Raw genomic sequence first — 23,801 nt, forward strand, 5'->3', positions numbered from 1 at the left:
AAATTAGGGCATCAGCACAACTCAGTCCTAAATAAACACTAGCTAATTCCAGAAGTTTCAACCATCCTAAACAGAACCCTGGGCCCATTAAGCATCCATTTTTCATTCCCCTCGTAGCTGGCAACCAGCTACCTGCTCTCTGTCTTTCAGGATTTCTCTGATCTTGACGGCTTGCAGAGAATCATACAGTACATGCAGTGCATGGCCTTTTCTGTCTGGCATCGTTCACACAGCTCAAGGTTCACAGAGCCATTTGTTTTCTTCCATGCTGTGGATTGAGCCTAGGGCTCTGGGCATGTGAGGCCCAGTGAGCTACACCTCCAGCCCTCACACATATGTTTTACAGTTTTTGCTTGTTTGTTTCCGGAGTCCCAGAGAGCCAGGACCCCAAGGATCTTGTGCAAGCTCAGACTGCTGTTGTGTGGAGCATCCACTGGCCAAGTCAGTACTGAGCATCTGAAGTCCCAGAGGCTGCTAGGAACATTTCCTAGTCTGAATCATCCACAAGGCAATCCAGGGCGAATGCTAGACCCAGAGCTGTGGACAGCACCCAGTAAGCTTGAAAAACAACCAAGCCTGTAATTTCCCTTTTGGGGCGGGGGTGGTCCTGTGTCCCCACAGGCTTGAGGAGGCTGAGGTGTGCAAATGTGCTTTGCTGTCTGCAGAGAGCTGCAAGGATGTCACAGCTCTCAGGCAGAGCAGCCAGGGGAAAAGAAACTGGCCCGGCCTGCTTCTGAGGTGATGCTGCTGCCATCTGCTGGCCGAATGGAAGCCTGCACAAAGCCGCCAGGGAAAAGGTAAGGTGAGTACCAGCAGTCCATCATTGACACCAAGCGGACAGGTCACTGGACCAAGGCATTACACAGGTGTTCAGAACCCGGGTGCCAACAAACTTTTAAAGTTTATTTTTCATAGTTTTTATCTTCAGTTTCATCTATGTATCATAAAGCTTACACATGGCAAGTATACAATCAGTGACTTTTATTTATTTTTTTATTTTATTTTTTTTTAATTTTTTTTTTTTTTTTGGTTTTTTGAGACAGGGTTTCTCTGTGGTTTTTGGAGCCTGTCCTGGAACTAGCTCTATAAACCAGGCAGGCTGGTCTCGAACTCACAGAGATCCGCCTGCCTCTGCCTCCCGAGTGCTGGGATTAAAGGCGTGCGCCACCACCGCCTGGCAATCAGTGACTTTTAAAATAAAATTTTAATTTTGCAAGGGTGGCAGAGTTGTATGGTAGACCCTAAGAGCCTTGTCCTTGGCACACACATCCCTCCATAGATGCTTATGACAGGGGAGTTGTGACATGAGGACAATGGCATATAGCCTGGCTAAGAGGGATCCTTAAGGATGGGATGAGGGGTCAAGAGGCAATATAACCCCTGGAGGGATCCCTAAGGACAGGATGAGGGGTCAAGGGGCAGTAAAATCCCGGAGGGGAGGAGCTACTGGAATGAGGAGCTGTCAAGGCCATGGGAGATGGGAGGAGAGGGCAGAATGGAAGGGGCTACCATTCACCAGCAACCAGACATCTCATTCAAGTTCAATCCAGGCACTTTATTCAAAGTACCCATACTTAGGCATGCCCATGGACAGGATGCTCAACCCTCATGAAACTCTAGGTCTGTCTGCTATGCCACCCTCGGGGAACCATGGTGTAGTGAGTGGCTAGGAAACTGGAAAGGGAACCTGATGTCACTCATGACTGACAGTTCTCTAGGCCTGGCTATTCCCTGTGGAATCCTGTCCTTGCCAGGTTGTCTTGTCAGGTTCATGGCTTTTCTGAGTTAGAACTGTGAGAGGGTGCTCTCAAAGATACCATCAGGCAATCCACAGTGTGCTACAAGGCAACCATTCCCATGGTAGCTTCAAACACACCCCGGAGCCAGTACCATGGATATGTCAGATCAGCAGAGTCCCTGAGGCCTGAGGGATGGAGTAAATTCAGGCTAAGGAACTCCGTCAATGCTGGAAGCTGAGGGGACTTCCATGTGGGGCTATACCTCTTCAGGCCTGTAAAGAGTTCATCTCACTCTGAAGCAAGCCAAGAGAAGATCCTGGGTTGCCAAGAGTCAGGGTGTTCAGGGGACTCTGAGGCCCCCCATACCAGGCTGGTGACATAACTGGACTCAGTGCTTAATATTTAAGCCTTAAATTAAGTCAATGACTTGGCTTAATACAACCAAGTCAGTGATATTTATTTCATTTCTGGGTGTTACTGAGGCTCAAACCCATGATCTTCTGCATGATGTGTATTTTTATAGTACTAAGGTCTTAAGATTAATAAAAATGCTAGAGAACTGGGTATGGTGGCACATGCCCTTCATCCCAGCACTTGAGAGGCAGACACAGGTGGATCTCTGTGAGTTCAAGGTCAGCCTGGCATACTTAGATGGTCTGAGGTTAGTCAGGGCTATATGGTAAGACCCTGCATTAAAAAAAATGAAGAGTGAAGTCCTGGGAAAAATACAAATATAAAACACGATACAGGAAAGCAAGCTCATTTATTCAAATTATATTACAAGTTCCATAGACAAATAGAATCTGTATAAATATTTTAAAAAATAAGATACTAAAAATTTCTCTTATAAAAATGTAAAAATAAAATCTGTATTTTTATGTATACATATGCCATTTAACAGGACTGATGCTGTACAGTAGCTGATGCGAGGTCCATTGCCACATTGATGTCCATCGGCTGTTCTCATAGCCTAGGGCCTAGGCTGCTGTGGAGACTGCCCCACACCATCTTCCTCTCTGGGACCAGCAGGCAGCAAGCGCTCCTGGGCCACAGATGGAGCTCCCACAAGCACTGGAGGGGAGCCGGCCTAGCAGGGTGCTTCTCGTCAGGGTTCTGAGATGGTACATCACTGTTCCAGTTCGTGCTCATTCTGCAGCGTCTTCATTGCCAGCCCCCAGAGAGTCATGCTAGAGAAAAACTGTCCCTCAGAGTTCCTGTACGTCACCGAAGGTGCCCGGCTGCCCAGCGGCTCGGTGCAGTGGTTGTCCAGAGTGGCCAAGGAAGAGCGGGTCACAGCCAGACCATCAGCCTGTGAGTGTTCAGCACGTGCCGAGGGGTCCACATCTGAGTAGGCAAAGGCGTGCGGCTGGCTCTGCAGCTCCTGGGGCTTGGCCAGCTTGGCAGGGTCCAGGCCTAGCTTGTCTTGCTCACTCATGCTAGGAGGGTGGATCATGGAGCGTAACTTACAGTAGGAGCCAGTACAGTGACCATCAAATGCTGCCACAGAACTTTCCACTGGGTGTACAGGGAGCTTGACAGACACAGGCATCAGTGTGACGGACACGTCCTGGGAGAAGGAGTCAGAGCTCTGAGACCTATCCATGTCAGAGGTCTCAATGGCCTGGCTCAGCTCATCTGGCGGAGCTGGACTCCTGGCGTCAGCTCTGCCATGCATCTTCTTGTGCCGCCGCAGCACAGCAGAGCGTGTGAAGCACTTGCTGCAGATCTCACAGCTGTAAGGCTTCTCCCCCGTGTGAGTGCGGACGTGCCTGCGCAGGTCTCCTGAGCCCCCAAAGCACTTCCCTGAAGAGAGAAAGCAGTGCTTTAGAAATGGAAGGATCCTCTCCTTCTGAACAACTGATCTAAGGGTAGTTCATGGTACCCTCACTTTGGATAAGGTCCCTCTCCGATGGCCCTTGAAGTTTGAGACTTAGCACAAGACTCTGGAGTTTCAGTGCTGCCCAGCGGCTGCTCCCTTATCGGCTGAAATACAGATCTCAGCAGAGTTACTTCTGGGCTACATTGCTGTCATTTGAGCCTGCAGTGTCCCTTAATGCTCCCCGGCTGATGATGCTATTCGGAAGGATGTGGAGCCTTAGGAGATGGAGCCCAGCTGGTGGAAGGGAGTCATTAGGGCTAGACCTCTGAAGGAAACCTTGATTCCAAACTAATCTTTCCTCTCTAGTTCCCGTCAGGAACAGTGGTGGTGGCAGCTAGGTAAGAGCGACTGTTACTACAGCAGCGCCACACGGCCAGCCCAGGACCTAGGACACCCCTTTCTGATGTCTATTCAGTCAGTTTGTCTTGAGGGCTGCAGACCCCTGGCCCCTTGACTTTCTTTGCCGGCCTCAGACCCTTTGCCTACTGGAGTGAACTGAGCAAAACAACTTGTTTACCTGTGCCTGTAGCTGCTCTGAGCACAAGACCCTCATGAGTTCCTGATGGCAGGGGAGTGGTTTCTGGTGAGGCCTGCAGCTGAAAGATCCCGAGAGCTGGGGCGTGGCAGGAGCCCTATATAAGCTGCCCCTGAGCACAATAACGTTGGCATTCTTGTATCAAGGATGAACCGTGCCCCTGTCTCTGTGTGCCCCTTGCTGAGACTTGCACACTGACCTGTAGTGGCATGGGCGCTACAAGTTTGTACCAATGGTGTGCGCGTGCTTGTCCTTCAGCCTGTTCCCTTTCGACAAGTGGAAACTCAGCGGGTAACTGCAAAGGCCCTACCATGTCGACAACTCCCTCACGGGACCCCCCCACACATACACACACACTGGACATACTGAGAACTTCTCACTTTACCGAATGCCACTCTGATTTGTTAAGTAACAGGTGCACGTGTAGGGTGGGGGTGCAACGAATGCCCTTGGTTTCCTAGTGTGCTCCGGCACTCCACCGCTTCCCATTGGGTTTGCCGGCTCTTAGTGACAGGGCTTTGGTCACTTTGTATCTGGAGCACTAGGATCAGTTCTGGACACCTCAAAGATGCAGTGTCTGGTGAGGAGGCAAAGGGACTGCCCCTCTCACTCACTCTATGAGGAAACAGTGACTTATGGCAGCCAACAGCAGAGTGGGTAACTCTGCCGTGTACAGGATGAGGTCAGCTTGCCGGCTGGCAGCCATCACGCTCACCACAGGCAGGACAGCTGTAGGGCCGCTCGCCCGTGTGCCGCACACGGTGCTTCACCAGCTTCCTCTGCATGTTGAAGGACTTCCCACATTCATCACAGGTGAACACTTTGTCAGCCGTGTGCGTCTTTTTGTGCTCCTTCAGATTGCTGAAATTGCTGAACCCTAGACAGACCACAGCAGGGGTTAGGGGGACAAAAGGAACCCGCAGCAGTGACCGTGAGAGCACAGGGAGTCGCTCACTCAGCAATACCTCGGCCGCACGTGTCACACAAGTGTGGCTTCTCTCCGGAGTGAATGATGATGTGGCGCTGGACGTCACCAGAGGCAGCAAACCTGCAAAAAGTGCAAAGTTCTATCAGATTGGTGACACAGCCGAGACCCTGAAGACCAGGGCCATGCAGAGGACATGAACTGCTCTACCTGTTTTACACAGAGCTGGGTGTGGCCTGCTTTGTGTGTAAAACATTTCTATTTCTCTGTTTCAGGGAAAGCAGAAAATGATGCCAGTGTTTTAAGAAGCTTCCTGCTTGCATCATCATACTCTATCCAGTTTCCAACAGCACAAGACCAGAGAGTCTCACAGTTCACTCTCTCTTACCTTAAAAAATTACATTTATTTATTTATTTAGTGTATGTGTATGTACACTGCAGCATGTGGAGGTCAGAGACAACTTGGGTGACTTAGCTCTCCTTCTACCATATGGCTCCCAGGAACTAACTTAGGTCACTGGGCTTTGCTGAAAGTGCCTTTACTCTCTGAGTCACCTTACTGGCAAGTCTCACAGTTCAGAGGAACATGAAACCATGTGGTGCTAAGATCCTGCGGGCATCACTGCACTAGTGGGAAGCATTCCGTGCAGTTGTGACAGCCCAAGGCTCACACTGGAGAGCACAAGGTTCACAGTTCAGAGGAACATGAAATCATGCGGTGCTAAGATCCTGCGGGGATCACTGCACTAGTGGGAAGCATTCCATGTAGTGCAACAGCCCAAGGCTCACACTGGAGAGCACGAGGTTGGCTCTGCATGTCTTGGCAATGAAGCCAGCTCTACTCAATCTAGTGTGAAATACACAGACTTCAGGCTTCAGGAGCCAGGGACACTGGCCCTCCTTCACCTATCCTAGAAACTGAGCTCACTCACCTCCAGCACACACTGGAGACCCTCCACATCCACCCTAAGACAGGGACAGAGATGGGAATGAAGAAGGAGCCAGTGTTCATGGAGCAGCTACCCCGAGCCCAGGACATGTTGAGTGTCTGATAACTGGTACCTCCCATAACTATCTCCGCACACCAGGACACCCTTTTACCCCACCTTCTGGATGGGAAACAGTGAGTGCACAGAGGCATGAGCTTGGGCGGGCAACAAGTACCTCTCAGCCATGTGGAGCTGGATACTCTTTCCTGGCCCTATGATGGCTGCTGGATTGGTCCAAGGAAGATGAGGCATAGAAAAAGATATTTTTTTATTCTTTTTTATTTTTTAAAGATGTATTTATTTATTATGCATACAGTGTTGTCTGCATGAATGCCTGCAGGTCAGAAGAAGGAGCCAGATCTCATTACAGATGGTTGTGAGCCACCATGTGGTTCTTGGCAATTGAACTCAGGACCTCTGGAAAAGCAGCCAGCACCCTTAACCTCTGACCCATCTCTCTAGCCCACAAAAAAAGATCTTACACAGAATTTCCAAGATCCTAATTTTCCACACAGCAAAATGTTCTCAGGAGCCCATGGGAAATAACACCATGTGAGACAGTTCTGTCTGTGGTGCTGAGCACCTGCCATGACCGGAGAGTACTACCCAGAACTTGGCTTTATGTTCAGGTAGTTGCAACAGAAGGGAGCCAGGGTCAGCATGACAGCCTTTGCTTTGTTCCATTTTCCAATGCAGAGGCAGACATGTTCCCAAAACTCAACTGAAGCTTGATTTTCCCTCTGCCATGCTCATAGAATGTGCTACGGAACGTGCTAGAGGATGCTGACTTCTGAATGATCCTGTGTCTATCTTTAACCTTCCCGACAAGGTTGCAAGGAGGACGTGTGAAAAGCAGAGAATCTCAGCCACTGACGCTTATGCTCCCCTTACAGCACTGAGCAGATGGTGGGAATTATGGATGCTGGATGAATGAGTAATTCAATGATGGAACCCAGACACGGACCAATGGGGATACCTGCGGCTACTGGTGGAAGCCTGCAGTTCTAGCACAGGATGGTGGAGGAAGAAGCTCCTGGACTATTACCAAGCAAGGGGATGGAGGCTGAGGCTGTGGATGTGCACACAGGAGGGATGGAGAAGCTCCTCACTTACCCCATGCCCTGTAAAGGAATCACTGCACAGGTGCCAACCCACCAAAAGGGGCTAATTCTTTGCTGGCAGGCCAACACTCCGTTTTCAGGTCAAAACTCAGCTGCCAAGGCTGAGAATCATAGATTCTGTCCTGAAGCTAACAGCCTGGTTTGACAACACAACGTAGGTACCCTCTGATGCCTTATCTCTGGGTGCCTAGTCACACAGGCTTTGGGCACTGTTTCCCCTGACTAGACAGCCTCCTCCATGGGGACCTTTTAAGAAAGAACATTTTGGCATAAACTAATCTGTTTCCTGTAAAGTCGATTTCCTTCCTTGGGGCCCCAGCCTAAATGTTCATGCTCTCCGTGAACTTTTCTTCTTCCTCTCCCATGTGTCACAGAGTGAATGCCCTTGTTCTCTGCCATGGCTGTGTGAGGCCTGGTAGCCCGTGATATGACACTGGACAAAGATACCTGAACCACCCACAGTCCCTCACATGTGGCACCTTGAGCCCAGCACTGACCTCTTTCCACAGATTTCACAGATGTACGGCTTCTCCCCAGAGTGCCGGCGTAAATGTGTCTGAAGGTTGCCTGCCTACAAGAGGACAAGAAACACACCAATAATGAAGAACCAAAAAAGTTGTAGGTGTTCAAAGGGAACTGACAGTTTTAGCTGATCCCACAACACTACCAGTAAAGGGCATACAGGAAGCTGTGTCTAAAGCCAAGGGCAGCCACCCACTGCACAAGGAGCCCCAACTGTGGCCTCACACCGGTGCCCACTCTGTGATGCCTCCCTTGTAAAAGGGCAGGTTACTCTGGGGAGGAATTTGGGTTCCCAGGCCTAATTTTAAGCAGACCTTGATATAGTTAATTTGGAGCACCCACATGCAGAGTTATATGGGGAGTTAGGCACTTGTGGGGCTTATTTTAGTGTTCACAACTTCTCTCTAAAACAAATGATTTTGTTCAAAAGAAGCAAAAGATGTTTCCAGAAAGTGTGTCCTCTAACAGTAAGGTTGGCTCTGCTTTTCATTTTTACCTCTGTGCAAGAGTGCATCTCAGGAGGAGCACAGCAGCACTGCAGGGTCTGCATCTCTAGTTTGTGAAGCTAGCAGGGTTTCACACATAGACTTCCACACAGTCATCAGTATGAAATCAGGAAACTATTTAACACGGTGAAAGCAAACCTGTAGAAGTTCCAAAGTGAGGCTGAGCGGCAAAGTCTTCCCTCACTATACCTGAGCTCAAGCTGTTCAGAGTGTCCTCCTGCCAAACAAACCCATAGTGACAAACAAAAATGCCTTATGGGCCACACTGCAGTGCACAGCAGAGCCAGAAAAGAGAATAAGCAGCAGCTTTTACCTCTGCAAGCTGCCTCAAGCAAATTGCAAAGACAGTTTTGTTTATAGTTCATCTGTGCGTCACAGCTCACAAATACGAAAAGACGCTGCCTGTGGAATCTGATCCGGGAAAGCCTCAGTTAGACACTACATTCAAGACTGTGATAAACACAGCTGAAAGAAAACTGGGATTTTGAATAACCAGAGGGATCTTAGCAGAAGAGCCCGCATTTTAGTGACTATTAATAACAGGACCACAGCAAACACCAACAGCAAAATCCACAGCTGAAACTTTACCTAGTCTTTTATAAGCACTGGCAGTTGGTATTCTACTTTCTAGCTGAAAAACAGATTTGGCAACTAGAGCAGTTGCCCACGGCTATGGTTGGGCTGCCTACTACTGGTCTTGGGGTGCAAGTCTTCTCTGCTTTTGCAATTCCCAGGAAACTGACATGTCCTGAACAGTCAGCACGACAGCCACTCTGCTACCTGGGATACCAGTCCTTAGAGATCTGGGTTTCAGATTCTAATTGCTTTGGTCAGTAACATCCAAATTTCAGAAAAACCAATGTGATACACCTACACAACAATCTGAACAGTACCACCTGCTCTACTGCCAGTGAGAACCCTCTGTAGCACTAAAGGTGCAGTAAATACGCATGAAACACAGTCTGAGCCATTTATAGAAGGATACACACCCCCTCCCCAGTGGTGTTACTTGTTTCAAAGCAAATATAACCCAATGCGCTTCTAATGTACAGTGTGATAAGCTGTAGTCAATGAATGTGGTAGTACAGGCCTGTAATTCCAGCACTCAGGAGCCTGAGGTAGGAAGACTACTGTGTTTGAGGTAAGCCAGGGATACCAGCAAGTGCCAGGACAGCCAAGACTACATAGGGAGACTGTCTCAAAAAGTCAAAATATAACAAACAACAAAAGAAAGCAACAGCAACAAAAACCTTAACACGTCTCTATCATTTCACATGGAAATACAAAATGAAAATCAGTAAATCTTTGCCACACACAGCAGCACATACCAAGGTGACAAACTCTACAAACACAGACAAAATAGGAACGATGGAATGTTCTGTACACAACACCCCAACAACCAAACTGTAGTGCATGTAGGCAATTTGTACAGATGACCCAGGAGTCCTGGCCCTGTTATTTTAGGCATCAATCCATACTTTTTTATGCTGCTGGCATCCAAAGGGCACAGACCACGTCTTAAGAAATATCTGCAGTTGTGTTTGCAGAACTGTGCCAAGCAGCAACGACAATGTTATGAACAGGAGCAGAGCTCGGCAGCAAAGACGCACCAAGTGCAGGCTTGTAGGGCTGCATTGCCTTTTACAGAGCAGTCGGCTGGAGCGCTGAGATGCCTTGAGTCACAAGACTGGGAGAGATAATTCACCTGGGTTTTGATTTTTTTTCTTCTGAGACCTGGTCTCATTATATACCCCTGGCTAGCTTGGAATTCATCACATAGACCAGGCTGGCCCTAAACTCATAGACATCTGCTTGCTTCTGCCTCCTGAGTGCTGGGGATTAAAGGCGTGCATCACCACACTTGGCCTAATTCAAGTTTATCTGCTGACTTCAAAACCTGTGCTAATAAAATTCTGAGGATATTAGCAAACAAACAAAACAAAACAAAGAATCTTGCTTCTACTTGCTTTTAAGTTAAGACAGAATATTGAAGAGAAAAATCCCACCAGAAAAAAAAAGAAGTAACATCTGGGCTCAGCACGTAAAGGCAGCTTGCCTCCAAGCCTAATGTACTGAATTCAATCCCCAGGACCCACATTCATGGTGGAAGAAGAAAACTGATTCCCGAGAGCAGTCTTCTAACCTTCACACACACACTGTGGTACAAGTGTTCCCTAGTAAATAAATACATAAATACGGTGATGTGGGAGTCCCCTCTGTGTGCTGTGATTACCATTAATGAATAAAGAGACTGCCTTGGCCTGTTGATAGGGCAGAACTTAGATAGGCGGGGAAGATGGAACTGAATTGTGGGACGTGCCGAAACTTTACTGGTAGGCCACGACATCATGGTGATTTACAGATCACTAGAAATGGGTTAAATTAAGATGTAAGAGTTAGCCAATAAGAAGTTAGAGCTAACAAGCCAAGCAGTGAATTAATTAATACAGTTTCGGTGTGGTTATTTGGTTCTGGGCAGCCGGGACAAACAAGTGGCTCCCCTCAACAATATAAAGTATTTTTAAACGTATCATCACTCTTATAATAAACTTTATGATGTAGACCCAAACCTTAGTATTCACCCATAAAGAAACCAGGCCTCCCTTTCCTGTAGATGGCAGCTGAGTAAGAACAAGGGCTGTACAAACTCAAAAGACAGAAGGCATTGCACACATTAGTCATCTAGCTGAGTTCCAAGTCTTTAGAGTTTCAGATAATAGTAAAATTTTAAAAAACACCCAGGACAAACACACACTTCACTGGTGGTGTTATGAAATGATGTGACTAGATCTACAAAACCTGAGAATCACCTGAGCCCCAGGTTAGCACTTCGGGACAAGGTGAAGATGTCCCTGCTTCTTGTACTTTCACCAAGGATGAGGTGTGTGATTGCTCTGGTGTCAGCCCAGCCCCCAGGACTCTGCCTCTGAACTTCTCCAGAGGGCTTCCTTGGCATACTACATGCAACAAGGGAAGCCACCCCCATCCAGACAGTACTACCAGAAAACACGGCACCCAAGACTGCCCTCTGCCTCTCAGAATGTGGTACCAGCTGATCAAAGTCTCTTCCTGGCTCTGCTTTTCTCCAAAGATAGCTGACTTGTCATCTTTCCCTTTCCTCCACTGCCCTGAATGTACTAGTGTCTTTGTGCACCACATAGGAGGCACAGTACCCAAGACATGGCCATACTCTAAGAGAATATGATTCTATAACAGCTGGGTGCATCATCACTGCAAGCCAAGATGATGCTGGCTGAAGTGCCACAGTGCCAGCCAGCTCACTAGTGAAGCCGTGGTGAAGTGCAGACAGACTAACTCTTCTAGACAGCAATCCTTAGGAAACAGGAGAAGAGATTCTTACTGGGAAATGTTTTCAAACTTTCAAATTCTCCCAAGAAAAAGCCCTTAGGAACTTAGTACTACAGTGTACTCCAGCAGACCAGGAGGGGCATCCCAGTCTAGTGACCACTGTCTACTCTAGTCATTCCCAGATGACTGGACAACAGACATGGGGAGTAGTGCCATCTCCTAGTATCCCCCATGCCACAGCACCCTGCCCTCCACCCCCAGTCATAGCTGTCTCCAAGGCTCATCCAAGGACAGTCAAGTGCTTAGCTTGCTCCAAATACCAAGCCTGTCAGGCAGCCATGACTGTTCTCTTCTCTGTCTTCTGGCACAGCATGCCCAAGTCTCCTTGTCCTACTGTCCACACAGTTATTTCTCCCCCTGAAGAACAAGCTCCTCGGAGCCTTACTCGTGTCTGTTCCATCCCAGAATGTGGCAGAGGTAAAAGCAGCTTAGTAACATACAACTCCTGCTGAATCAGGGTTTTAAAACAGTCCTTTTTCAAGTAACTTCACTACTTCTCTATGAAAACAAAACAGCAAGATGCATCTGAAAACCACAGCTACAGCTCTGCATTCATACAAACCTAAGAGAAGCTATGCCAACCCAGAAGGATACCAGACAGCCGCCCTGGGGACAATGCAGAGGGAGGGCACAGATCAAGGTCTAAAGCATGGTTCCTAGGATTGGCTGCACACCAAAATCACTGTTTAAAAAGATAACAGGGATCCACTCAAAGCAGAAACCGGGCACTTCTGAGGGATGGCACAGCAGCAGCGCTGGGTGGGTGGGGGCAGGGAGGCTGACACAGACCCTGAGTGTGCAGCTGTATTCTAGTTACCAAGTGGAGCCACAGAAGGGCTCTGAGTAGGAAGAGGAAGTCATTATACCCCAATAACTCACAAGATAGTAATGTAAAAATGAGAAAGAGGCCCAGAGAAGCACGGTGACTGCTTATTATCAATGGTCACAAACAGTTTTACACTTTACTTTTCTTAATGTTTACTTATTTATCTTGCTGCGGGGAGGAGGAGCACCAAAAGCCGCATGTGAAGAGTAGAAGACAACTTGCGGTAACTGGTTCTTTCCTTCCACTGTGCGGACCCCAGGCATTGGAATCAGTTTGTCAGGCTTGGCAGCAACATCGCTAAGCTCTCTCACTAGGCTCAGTCCTAGGTGGCTACGATGAAAATGCTGGTGGTAGGGAGGACCACCCAAGGACTGGGGTGCAGAGCCAAGAGGGAGGGCACATGCTGTTCTAAGAACCTGACCCCATCAACTCCTTACTCCTGCACACTCTCCTTCATCCTTGTTTAACAGATCAAGACACTGTCTCGTCCAGGATAACAGGACAGTAAATCTGACAAAGGCAGGTTCAATCCAGACCCTGAAGGTCCAGAGGCCAAGCTTTGCACTCCAGGGGCTGAGATGGAAGGCAATGAAGGTCTCCCTGGGAATAGGGATAGAGGGATGCACACTCAACACCTGTCCAGAGCTGGGGGCTCCTGATGATACTGCAACATGATGCTGTCCCAAAGTCATCACTCCGGGAAGACAGGGCCAACCACGAGAAGATATAGGGAGTCACCGAGAGGTAAGTGTGAACGGAGCACACTAGCCCATGCCAGTGCGTGGGAAGATGGAACTACAGTCAGATTTGGGAATAAAAATGGCTTCGTCCACTCTGCCCAAAATCCTGCATCTAGTCCCAGTGAGAGTAACTATTGGTCTTGGACCTAGCCCAGCATACAGTGCAGCTCCAGGGAATATCAGTGTGGACAGTTGGAAACTTCAAGACACACCAGGGCAGGACCCGTCATCAGTGCAGAAAAGGGAAAGGTCTTGGACGGCTCTCACTCAACAGCAGACCTTCTAATGCGCTGGAAATGTGGGTTCTGACCCAGCCGCAAGTCTCTAAACTGCCACTACTACACATGCTTCTCTCCCAAGGACAAAAGTGAGTCTTATTGGTAAGTAAGCAAGCAACGGAGTTCAGGCTTCCAATTATCAACAGAAATAAGAGTATTCCCACCTGAGAGAAGTGCTTCCCACAAATGTTACATTCAAAAGGTTTCTCACCTAAAACAAAGCAAAACACAACAGTTTGTTGTCAGTACAAAAATTTGCACATTTTTGTTTAAAATATTTGATCCCCTTCGTCTCTCCTTTCCAAACAGCCCTTTCTGTTCTTCTGTGTTTCATTTTAGAACAAGATCTCCCTCTATAGACCAGGCTGATCTGAAACTCTCAACAATTCCTGCCTTAGCCTCCTGAATACTGGGATACTATGTGAGGGCCACCACGCCAGCCCATGACATTCTTCATCCCCAGAGTGAGGCACAGGGCATCTTTACTTCCAAATACTTATCTCTTACCCTGAGACTCTCCAGAAAGATGATAAAATCCAATCTATAGACCTTCATCTAGAAGTCAAACTGTCCTCCAAATACAAACCTAGGGTGAAATAAATAGATCGCTCAGTTTTCCTTCAGCACAAAACCAAATGGGACTTTTCTCTACTTGACTTCTCCACTCCAAACAGAGTGGACAGTCCCTTCACTCATGGGGGCTGTGGACATTGGGGCCCAAAGGGTGAGGCACAGGTGGCCTGAGGAACAGCCCTCAGCAATGCCTGCCTGCCTTAGCTGAGACTGGGCTTTCACAGAGGAGAGAGGTGTGGTCTCCTGTCTGTCTGTGCAGTAACTACAACGGCCTGGAGACGCAGCTGTTCTGAATGGAGGTCTGCTGGAAGGCGCAGCCTTTAGTCTGCGGGAGCCTTTGAACCCCAAGAAATGTCATTTTCTCACTTCCCCCAAGTCAAGTGGTTACCTTAAGACTCTCTTAAAAATAACAACACTGTTCTTCTACATGCAGGGCCTGTGACCTTGGCAATGACCTGCAGCTTTGGGGCTTGTACTAAGCTAGTCTTCAGCCCTGGATGGCTGTCACCATTTAAGCCTGTGTTCTGTCTTCCTTTATAATTATTGGGGTAATAGATAATGGTAAGTTCAAGCCTCCACAAGAGAGATAAGTTAAAAAAAAAAAAAGACAAGCCATGGGTCATAAAGGACCAAGGTTTTTAACAACCATATCCACAGGTCTTGGAAGCTGTGGCTATCAACAAATACACATTAGAAATAAAACAGAAGGCATTCTGAAGACAGAGAAACACAGGTCTCATCGGCCACCAGCGGCACATCATCCCACACCACGTGGCCACTGGCAGCTTCCACGGCACACCTCGAGGAAGCGGCATCTGCACCATTCTGAAACAGCTCTGGCCTCACAGATCCTGGCATCCAGGCCACGCTCTGCTACCATCTCAATGCAGCATTTATGTCCGACGAAGTGTCTCTGCCCTATGACTGTATCTGTCACTCACAGATGTTCTCCGGAATTAGCAATTTGATTTTGCTCCTTTAAAGCTATAATAGATAAGTTTCTAAAAGAAAAATGAAATAAAACTGGTAGTATTCCTCAGGCAGTAGAAAATTAAGCAAAAAATAAATAAATAATTTAAGTCAAGTTGTTTTTGTAGTAAGACTGAGTGAGAGCGGTCTGTACCTGGTCTTATTTTGAACTACTAGTAATGAAATAATGACAGGCTTTACATTCGAATACACTGACATCTCTAAAGGGCTTTTATAACTAGTGAAAATGTCTCAGCTGATGCACTGAGGTAGAAATCAGCAAACCGGAAGTCCGGAGTGCCAAGAGAAGAGCATGCCAAGCAGACAGCTGGCAGCAGGCAAACAGGGCAATCTGGAAGATGCTGCTGTGTGTCACTGCTCATGGCTCTGCCTTATTTTGGGGGTGAAGGGTGGTTTGAGACAGAGTCTCACTCTGTAGCTCTGGCTTTCCTGGAACTATGTAGACCAGGCTGGCTCCAAACTCACAATAGATGCGCCTGCCTCTGCCTCCTGAGTAGTGGGATTAAAGGTGTGCGCCATTATACCCAGCTCATGGTTATATCCTAATTGTTACTAGTTCATGAGGCACTAAGAACTGTATCACAGTTAACCAGGGGGAGAGTGAGACATAGGTATTATACAATGTGGTGTGGGAAGGCAATGGTGTGAATTAAGATAATAAACCATTAGAAGTTCAATGTCTAAGGTGAGAGAATTTTCATTTGAAAATATCAGATGGAATGGGGCTGGCAGGAGGGAAGCACAGCTCAGTGGTAGAGCAATTGTCCAGTAGGTGCAAGGTCAATCCTTGTACCACTAAAACAAACAAAAACAAAAAAATCAAGTTGTTAAAGTTGATTCTTATTTAAGAGCTTACCTACTGCCTCCAAAATCCTAACTTTTCAAATTAAAATTACTTCTGAGAGAAGTTTAAGAATTAATCAAATCAAGGGGCTGGAGAGAGAGCTCAGAGATTAAGAGCATTGACCGCTCTTCCAGAGGTCCAGGTTCAAGTCTCAGCAACCACATGGTGGCTCACAACTGTCTATAGCTCCAACTTTAAGAGACCTGACACCCTCATACAGACATACATGCAGGTAAAACACCAATGCACATAAAATAAAAATAAATAAATTTAAAGTACTGAATGTAATAGTAAAAAAGAATGAGTCAAATCAAATGGTCCCAGTTCACTGTCAGTCTGCATTCTACTTGAGAAAGCCCTAGAGACAACTAAGCACAGTCTGTCTTAGAGCTAGAATCTGAGTGCACCAAAGCAGCTGACTGAGCTGGACAGACGGCACCCTGCAGAGAACATATGTGCACACCATCACCAAGTGCACCAGAGGGCAGCTAGCACCCTGGAGCCTCATTAGAGACATCAGCAGCTCCACTGAGGAGTCGAGTGTCTTACAGATAAGGCCTGCAGGGGGATGGGGCACCGCGGCTTCCTTCCGGGTCTGTGGGCTCCGGGCAGTGTACCTGTGTGAGACCGTTTGTGCAGCTCCAGATTGCTTGGGTGTTTAAAAGGCTTCCCACACAATTCACACGCATACTGTCTCTGAGACTGGAGGGTCTGGGATGGGTCCTCCCATGTGGCCGGGGCTCCCGGAATCTCCACCTCATGGCCGCTCTCTGGACCCAGTTCTTCTCTCCCCTTTTCTTCAGGAGTTGGGCTTCTGGCTCTCGGGCCCTCATCTTCCTTAGCAGCAGATTCCTCCCTCCTGACCAAGGCATCACCTGACTCTGGACATGAGGTGCGTTCAGCTGACTGCTGTGACTTGAGAAAGTTTAGTTTCTTCAGGTGCATGGCCTTCTTCAGTCTCATCTGCTTGGCAGGCAGCTGACAAAGGGCATCTTCCTGGGAGTCAGTGCCAGAGTTCCTGAGGGCCGGAGCCAGGAAGGCTGGCGGTAACTGCTCTGAAGACTCCGGGGCACCTGGGCGGCCCTCCACAGCAGGCTGCGAATCCGCTGCAGCAATGTCTGGGGAGGCACTGAGAGCGAGGGGCTGTTCTGGGGCAGGTACCTGGCTGGGGCAGGCGGTCTGCTTGTAGTACTGCTTGCTGTATAACGTTCTGAGTTTGTAATAGTAATTGGGCTGTTTGGAGGGCAGCTCTGGGCAGCTTCCACTTGCAGCATCCAGGGCTGGCTTTGATACTTCTCCTGCAGGACGGCTGAGACCTGCTGATGGAGCTTGAGGACTCAGTTCAGCCAGAACTTTAGCCTGCGGGCCTTCGGCAGGGCACTCCTGCAGTGAGTGGGGAGGGTAGTGCTCACTTCCCGCACAGGTGCCATCCAGAGTCACACTCTGCAGGGAGAAGGCGCCAGCACAGGGCAAGCCTGGTAGTTGTGCTGCAGAGGCCGACTTCAGAAACGTGTGGCACAGATTCAGAACATTCTGTACCTGCAAACACTCGGCTGTGTCCAGCATCACTTGAATGTTGTCCTGGTTGAGGTCGAGGCGCGATGTGTACATGAAGTCCAGGATCTGCCCTATGCCGCTGACATTTTTAACATCCAGGTGAAAAACATCATTCTTCTGGCCGGAAGAATTCTGAAAGAGGCTCCTGACAAAAGAAAGAACATGGTAGCTATTTTCACATTCTGCTAGCATTTTCTTTTAATGTTTTTATTTTTGGGGGTTATTCTTTATTGCGTTTTTTTTTTAAGCATTTTGGGTTAGTATGTTCAAGTGTGTGTGTGTGTGTGTGTGTGTGTGTGTGTGTGTGTGTGTGTATGGAGGCCAGGGGTCACCCTTGGATGCTGTTCCTCAGACACCATCACTCTGTTTTAAGAGAATGGAGTGTCTAACTGGCCCAGAGCTTGCAGAGAAGGCCAGGCTGGCTGCCCAGTGAGCCTCGGGAATCCCCCTGTCTCATCTCCCCAGTTCTGTATTGTAAGAATGCACTACTATGCCTGGATTTTTCATGTGGGTCCTGGATCAAATCCAGGTCCTCATGCAAACACTCTATGGAACATGATCCGCCCTGCTCGAAGTATAATTAACCACATGCACCAATTTCACAGTGATAGAGTGCTTTTAGAAAAAAAAAAGAACATTACATATCTCAGTGTTTTATATTTAGTCTGACACAATACATCCCTCACCATACAGCATACATACAAATACTTATGCCTGAAAAACTTCTGAAGATAAAGAGTCAATCCTCCGTACACACTCACTATGTAACATATAATTTGGCTGCTAAGGTTTTTTTGTTTGTTTGTTTTGGTTAGGTTTTTGGTTTTTTTGAAACAGATTCTTGCTATTAGACTTAGCTGGCTGGGGACTTGCCATGTAGGCCAGGCTGGCCTAGAATTCACAGAGATTCACCTGCCTCTACTCCTCCAGGGCTAGGTGTGCCACCACGCCCTTCTGGCTGCTAAGTTTTGCAGAGACTCAATGGCTGAGCAGAGCAGGTAAATGTGCACCAAAGAGAAGCATGGTATCTAAAGACAAGACACTTGCTAACCAGCATACACTTCTAAAGAAAAGGCAATTGTACAAAGGCTGGCTACACTGAAACACAACTGCTTGGTGTTATTCAGTACAGTTAAGTAAATCACATAAACCAAAATAATGGCAGGGGTAACTAAACTGAAGCTAAACTAGAGATTTTCTGGCAATAGTCAAATGAAAAAAAAAAAGGTGAACTGCTTTAATTTAGGTAGGGAGGGAGGTAAGCAGGGAAGGACCTAAGGTAGGGGAAGCATGCAGAACACTCTCCTCATGCTGACTTCTTTCCTTCTCCAGACAGAATCATCCCTATGAGGCCCTGGCTGGCCTGGAACTCTCTATCCTCCTGCTCTTTCCTCCATGTGCTGAGATGGAAGATGTGCACAAGGACGGCCAGCATTCTCCAGTTGCATTTCTTATCACAGCAAAATCCCTACTGCAGACACAATCCCTCAATCATTTTATTTGGAAAGGAACTGAAATTAATTCTTTCCAATCATCCCCAGCACACTCTAGCTAAGAGTCTCTTTTCCTTTCAGGTTACTCTAAACACAAAGTGGCAGTAATTAAAGAAACAAGAAAACCCATAAACTCTCATTTTGTTTAAACTCCAAAGAGCAAGGCGGAAACATTCTGGAGAAAAGTGGGATGTGGCCACAGGCCTTTCCTGCCAGGTTCTACAGGCAAGAAGGACACAGAGTGAGATACTCACCTGAAATACTGGCTGAAGGCCGCCAGAACGTTCTTGTGTGCTTTGAAGCAGACGCCCCTCACCACCAGCATGCAGTCACAAAGCAGGCCTTGGATCCGCTGCTCTCGCAGCTGCTGGAGGAGGTGGCAGCTGTGAACAGCAACAGGGTCCATACTAGACCATGAGACCTGCAGCAGAGAATGTAGGTAAGAGACTCTCGAGGACACCACTGGGACAAAAGGGGCCCCAAATGCAAAAACTGCTCTTAGCTTTCAGTGTGGTGCATCAAGGTTACAGCTTAACACGCACACCTCTGAGCTGTTTTGGCAGCATCTAGTCCACAGCTGTTTAGCCCACCTCTCTGCAATATGGAAATGCCTCCTCTTACTGACCAATTATGGAAGCCATTAGTTATGTGAAACCCAAAGCACCTGAGTCTGCTAATACAGAAGGTCGCTGTGGTAAGAGTGTATGCATTTTGTTATGGTCAACTATGAATATGCAAATTGAAAAAAAAACAATACATATACAAAAGGAAAAAAAAAACCAACCAGCTAAGACCAAACCCACACTTATTAAACACCTTGTGATGATTAATCTTGACCTTCAACTTCACGGGACTGAGAATCCCAGGGATGTTCTCCTCTTAGTGCACTTCCAGAAAGGCTTAAGTGAGCAGAGAAGACTCACCCTAAATGTGGATGACATCATCCTATAGGCTGGGATCCCATATTGAACAAAAGACAGAAAGCAGCCAAGCAGTAGCATCCATCTTCCTGCTCCCTGGCTGCAGATGTAATGTGACCAACTGCTTCCCGCTCCTGTCACCAAGCCTCCCTCCATGATGGACTGCATCCTCAGACTACAAGTCAAAGTAAACCCTTCCTTAAGTTGCTAGTACCAGATATTTTGTTATAGTAACAAATACACAGCTCGAGAATTCAAAGCTCGAGAAAATCAGGAGCCTATTAGGGGAGGTAAGATACAAGTTAAAATAACTACCATGACCACAAGGAGAGCAAACCAGTGTCACAAAACACCACGTCCATGTAGGTGTGCCTCTGGGCCTCTCACAGGCAAAGAGGAAGCAAGAGAATGGGGTGTGCATGATCCCAGCATCTGTGACCTGCAGGTGTGGGAATCTCCAGGAACTTGCTGGGCTTCAGAGTATGGCTGAATAGTAGATGGCAGATCAGAGAGGCAGAGGACAGATGACACTGAGCCTCATTAGGACAACTGACTGACTGGGAAAGAGACAAGAGGCTCCCGTGTGGACACAGAAGATCTGGTCATTCCCCATCTACCTAGTGAGTGACTACTACACACTACAGTCTAGGGCAACAACAGTGAGTACAGCAACACCAGGGGTCCTGGAAGCTTCAATTCTAGTGAGGCCAGTGCACAGCTAATCAAACAATTACAGCTAGAAGTGGGGGCGGGAGCATGCACCTGAATCAGTGCAGCCTCTGGCATCCAGACACAGTGGGAGAGGCTGGGAGGACATTGAGGGTCTAAATGGCAATCTGGTGCACTAGACGGTGGAGGACAAAAAGGCCTTGCGCACACAGTTAAGCACTGGAGAAGCCAGGAAAGTTAAACACGCAGCTTACCTCTTCAATGGAATGAGGTGTTTAGCTGCTTTCCTGGAACGCTGCGGGGAAATGTAGTTTACAACCTGGTAAACATTGCTCCCTGTTGAGCCAGGCCCTGCCCATATGTTTTGGAGTTCATGTTTTACTTATCCCAGATTCTTTCCCCTTAAAACTTTGAGCATCACTTCTAGGCCATAAAACTCATCCCCGTGAGAGATGTCATTTGTACAACAGCCTAAGTGACTTCTATGAATCTTAGAGCCAGGTCAATCCTGACATCCACAGGAATTATATTTACCTCAGTCAATCTCCCTAGACCCTAAATCTTGGGCACTATCTCTGAATCAACAGTACCCATCTTTGTGAAAGAAACCAGATTACTTTGTAAAGAATTTCAATGTGCCAGTTTGTGGTGGCACACACCTTTAATCTCAGCACTCAGGAGGCAGAGGCAGGTGGATCTCTGTGAGTTCAAGAATAGCCAGGTCTATTACACAGAGAAACCCCATCTCAAAAAATAAAAATAAATAAAATTTAAAAAAGAATCTCAATGTAAACATGTCTTAAAATTATTGTGCACTTGGGACAGAGTTAATTATTATTAGAAAAAAATTTTCCCCAAAATTGGGCTGTGCTTAAATATGGCTAAAGTAAAATGATCTGGGTCAGAATCTAGAAGTCCTGGCCCAGGCCCCAGCTACAAAAATCAGGCTGATCCAAGCTTCATTCTTCCCTCACCCTTGCTGTAGAATAATCTTTTTGTACAATGTGAAGATGCGTCTTTGCCACAGCGCCTTCTGATTGGCTTAATACAGTACAGAGGAAGCAGGACATACAAGAGGAGCATTAAAAGCCACGAGCCACGGGACAGCACATAGATTAATGGAAATGAGTTAATTTAAGTTATAAGAGCTAGGCAGAAACAAGCCTAAGCTAAGGCCAAGCTTTCATAATTAATAACAAGCTTCCACGGTATTTTTTGTGGACTGGCAGCCCAAAGCAAACTCCATCTACACACCCTGATTGTTTTCCCTGCCTGCAGTAAAGCCTGCAGAGACCCTCCCACACTAAGCATCAAACGAGTCATGGGTTTTCTTTATTTCACATTTAGGGCAAAAACACTGCAGACAAAGTCACACCCACAAAGTCAATCTCAGAGATTCTTTTAACAGTGCCTCTGAACCCTGATGTAGTTTGGATATGAACTATTTCCCAAAGATGACAGAGTTAAGGTTTAGTCCTCAGTGCAGCGGAGCTCAAATGTGAGGTAGCTGGACCATGAGGGTGTGAATTTCCCCCATAACTGTGAGAAAGTAAATCTCTCTCATCCGAACCACCTCGGATGTTGTACCCTGCGATGGCAGCCACAATAAACAAACAGAGCAACCTCCCTGTCACCGACAAATGCTCACCCCGGGGTTGTTTCTTACAATACTGCTCACAGGCCTGTTTGGCTCTCACTCATTTGATGAGTTGATCCACTGACAAGTTCACAGCAGAATGGACTGCTGAGGAGCAACCTAGTGGGCAAAAGCAACAGTCTTTAAGAGGTAAAGACATGGCCCACATCTGCTTCATTCATCACTCTAGCTCTGACACCTGTGTCTGGGGCTTTACAGGTGTTCAGTAGGGTTCCTTCTAGCTCAGCAAGCTAAAATCTAAATCAAGAATACGACAGTAGAAAGATCAATGTGAAAGACAGCAAACAATGGAAATACCAAGGCAAAGAGAAACAGAAGAAAAAGCGTGGGTGACGTGAATGAAGAGGGGTGCCTCAAGGGAAAAGGAGCCTTAGTGAATCTGAACCTAGAAGGGGCTCCTACAACGAAAGCCCTTCTGTGTGTGTGTATGTTTTATGTATGCATGGGTGCACATATCTGGAGGCCAGAAGCCAACCCTAGGCATTGTTCCCTGGGAGCTGACCACCTTGTTCTTTGAGACAGGGTCCCTTATTGAGATGAGAGGCTCACTGATCCCAGAGATCCACCTATTTCCACTCCCCACCCCCAACGCTGGGATTGCAAGTGCAGGTTACCAAAACGGGGTATTCCATTGCATTCCTCAGAACCACAGACGTTGCTTACCTGTGAGAGCAGACTTTAATAAGGCAAGTGGCTTAAAAGAGCCCATTAGAATGAGCCCTGTTTCAGTCTGACATCCTAACATAAGGAGATGTAGATACAAGCAGAAACGCTGGCGGTGCAGTGGCACTGAGGACAGATCATGTGAGGCTACAGCAAGAAGGTGACCGACCACCTGTAAGCCGGGACGGTTCTCTACAGCAAGCAGACTTGACACCACGTTCATGACCCTCCGTCCTCCACAACTGTGAGAAAGTAAACCTCTCTCATCTGAACCACCTCGGCTGTTGTACCCTGCGATGGCAGCCACAATAAACAAACAGGCAACCACCGACAAATGTTCGCCCCGGGGTTGTTTTTTACAATACGGCTCACAGCCTGTTTGACTCACTCATTTAAGCAGCAAACGGTGACCACTACCGTATACCAAATGCAGTCTTACGGGCTGAGAACGTTTAGTGAACCCTGACTAAAACTGCAGATACCCGCTCAGCACCTGACCTGCACCGACTCGTTGACTAGTCCTATAAGGTCCCCAGAAGTAGGCGCTGAAGTGACAGCATTCTACAGATGGGACACTAAGGCACAGATGGTCTCGTGAAGAATGAGGCAGGGCGCGGCAATGAGGACGGGTCATAAGCGCTTTTCCTATCTTGGGGCGACGCGGACATCAAGAGAAGCACAGATCGCAGCAAGGGCTGGAAGGTAGCCCGGCTCCCACGCCTGGAGTCTAGCTTTGTGCTCGGCCGGGCCCGCCACAGCGCGCTGTCAGCAGGCCGGAGCGCATCCCAGCCACGCAGACCCGCAGCTCGCGGGAAGCAAGAGTCCCGGGTCGCCTTACCCTCGGAGGCCGCTCCCAACCGGCCGCCTCCTCGTTACCCGTCCCCGTCAGACCCTCTGCGTCAACTGCAGGACTCCAAGCGCCACGGAACCATTCCGACAACGCCCCCTCTGCAGCTCATCGGCGGCTTCCGTCGCCGTCACTTCCGTTCGGAGGTGTGGCCGCGAC

The 23,801-nt window shown here is 47.9% G+C and overlaps 1 protein-coding gene across 2 annotated transcripts; it reads right to left on the minus strand.

Annotated features, from left to right (window-relative positions):
* Nucleotides 1–2,491: 2,491 nt before the first annotated feature.
* Nucleotides 2,492–23,730, minus strand: Zbtb49 (zinc finger and BTB domain containing 49). 2 transcript variants are annotated; one of them, XM_041636450.1, is made up of 8 exons: nucleotides 23,634–23,730; nucleotides 19,141–19,307; nucleotides 16,454–17,538; nucleotides 13,594–13,640; nucleotides 7,686–7,759; nucleotides 5,119–5,201; nucleotides 4,869–5,030; nucleotides 2,492–3,542 (listed from the first exon to the last, which is right to left on the minus strand). In XM_041636450.1, the coding sequence occupies exons 2-8, from the start codon at nucleotides 19,290–19,292 to the stop codon at nucleotides 2,866–2,868; spliced, it is 2,280 nt and encodes a 759-aa protein (XP_041492384.1). In that variant the 5' UTR covers nucleotides 19,293–19,307; nucleotides 23,634–23,730; the 3' UTR covers nucleotides 2,492–2,865. The 2 variants fall into 2 exon arrangements, with proteins under 2 accessions (XP_041492384.1, XP_041492385.1); XM_041636451.1 differs by lacking the exons at nucleotides 13,594–13,640; nucleotides 19,141–19,307; nucleotides 23,634–23,730 and having other exon boundaries at nucleotides 16,454–16,847.
* Between the last annotated feature and the right edge of the window lie 71 nt (nucleotides 23,731–23,801).

This window comes from Microtus oregoni, unplaced genomic scaffold (genome assembly GCF_018167655.1).
Source record: "Microtus oregoni isolate MIOR12 unplaced genomic scaffold, Mior012 000049F_ref0000343, whole genome shotgun sequence".
Classification (NCBI taxonomy): domain Eukaryota; kingdom Metazoa; phylum Chordata; class Mammalia; order Rodentia; family Cricetidae; genus Microtus; species Microtus oregoni.

Coding starts and splice junctions, on each gene's coding strand:
- Zbtb49 (XM_041636450.1), bottom strand. CDS start 19,292: ATGGACCCTGTTGCTGTTCACAGCTGCCACCTCCTCCAGCAGCTGCGA. Junction 5,202..7,685: donor TGTGAAATCTGTGGAAAGAG/GTCAGTGCTGGG, acceptor CACTTTTTGCAG/GTTTGCTGCCTCTGGTGACG. Junction 3,543..4,868: donor CTACAGCTGTCCTGCCTGTG/GTGAGCGTGATG, acceptor TTCTCTCTTCAG/GGAAGTGCTTTGGGGGCTCA.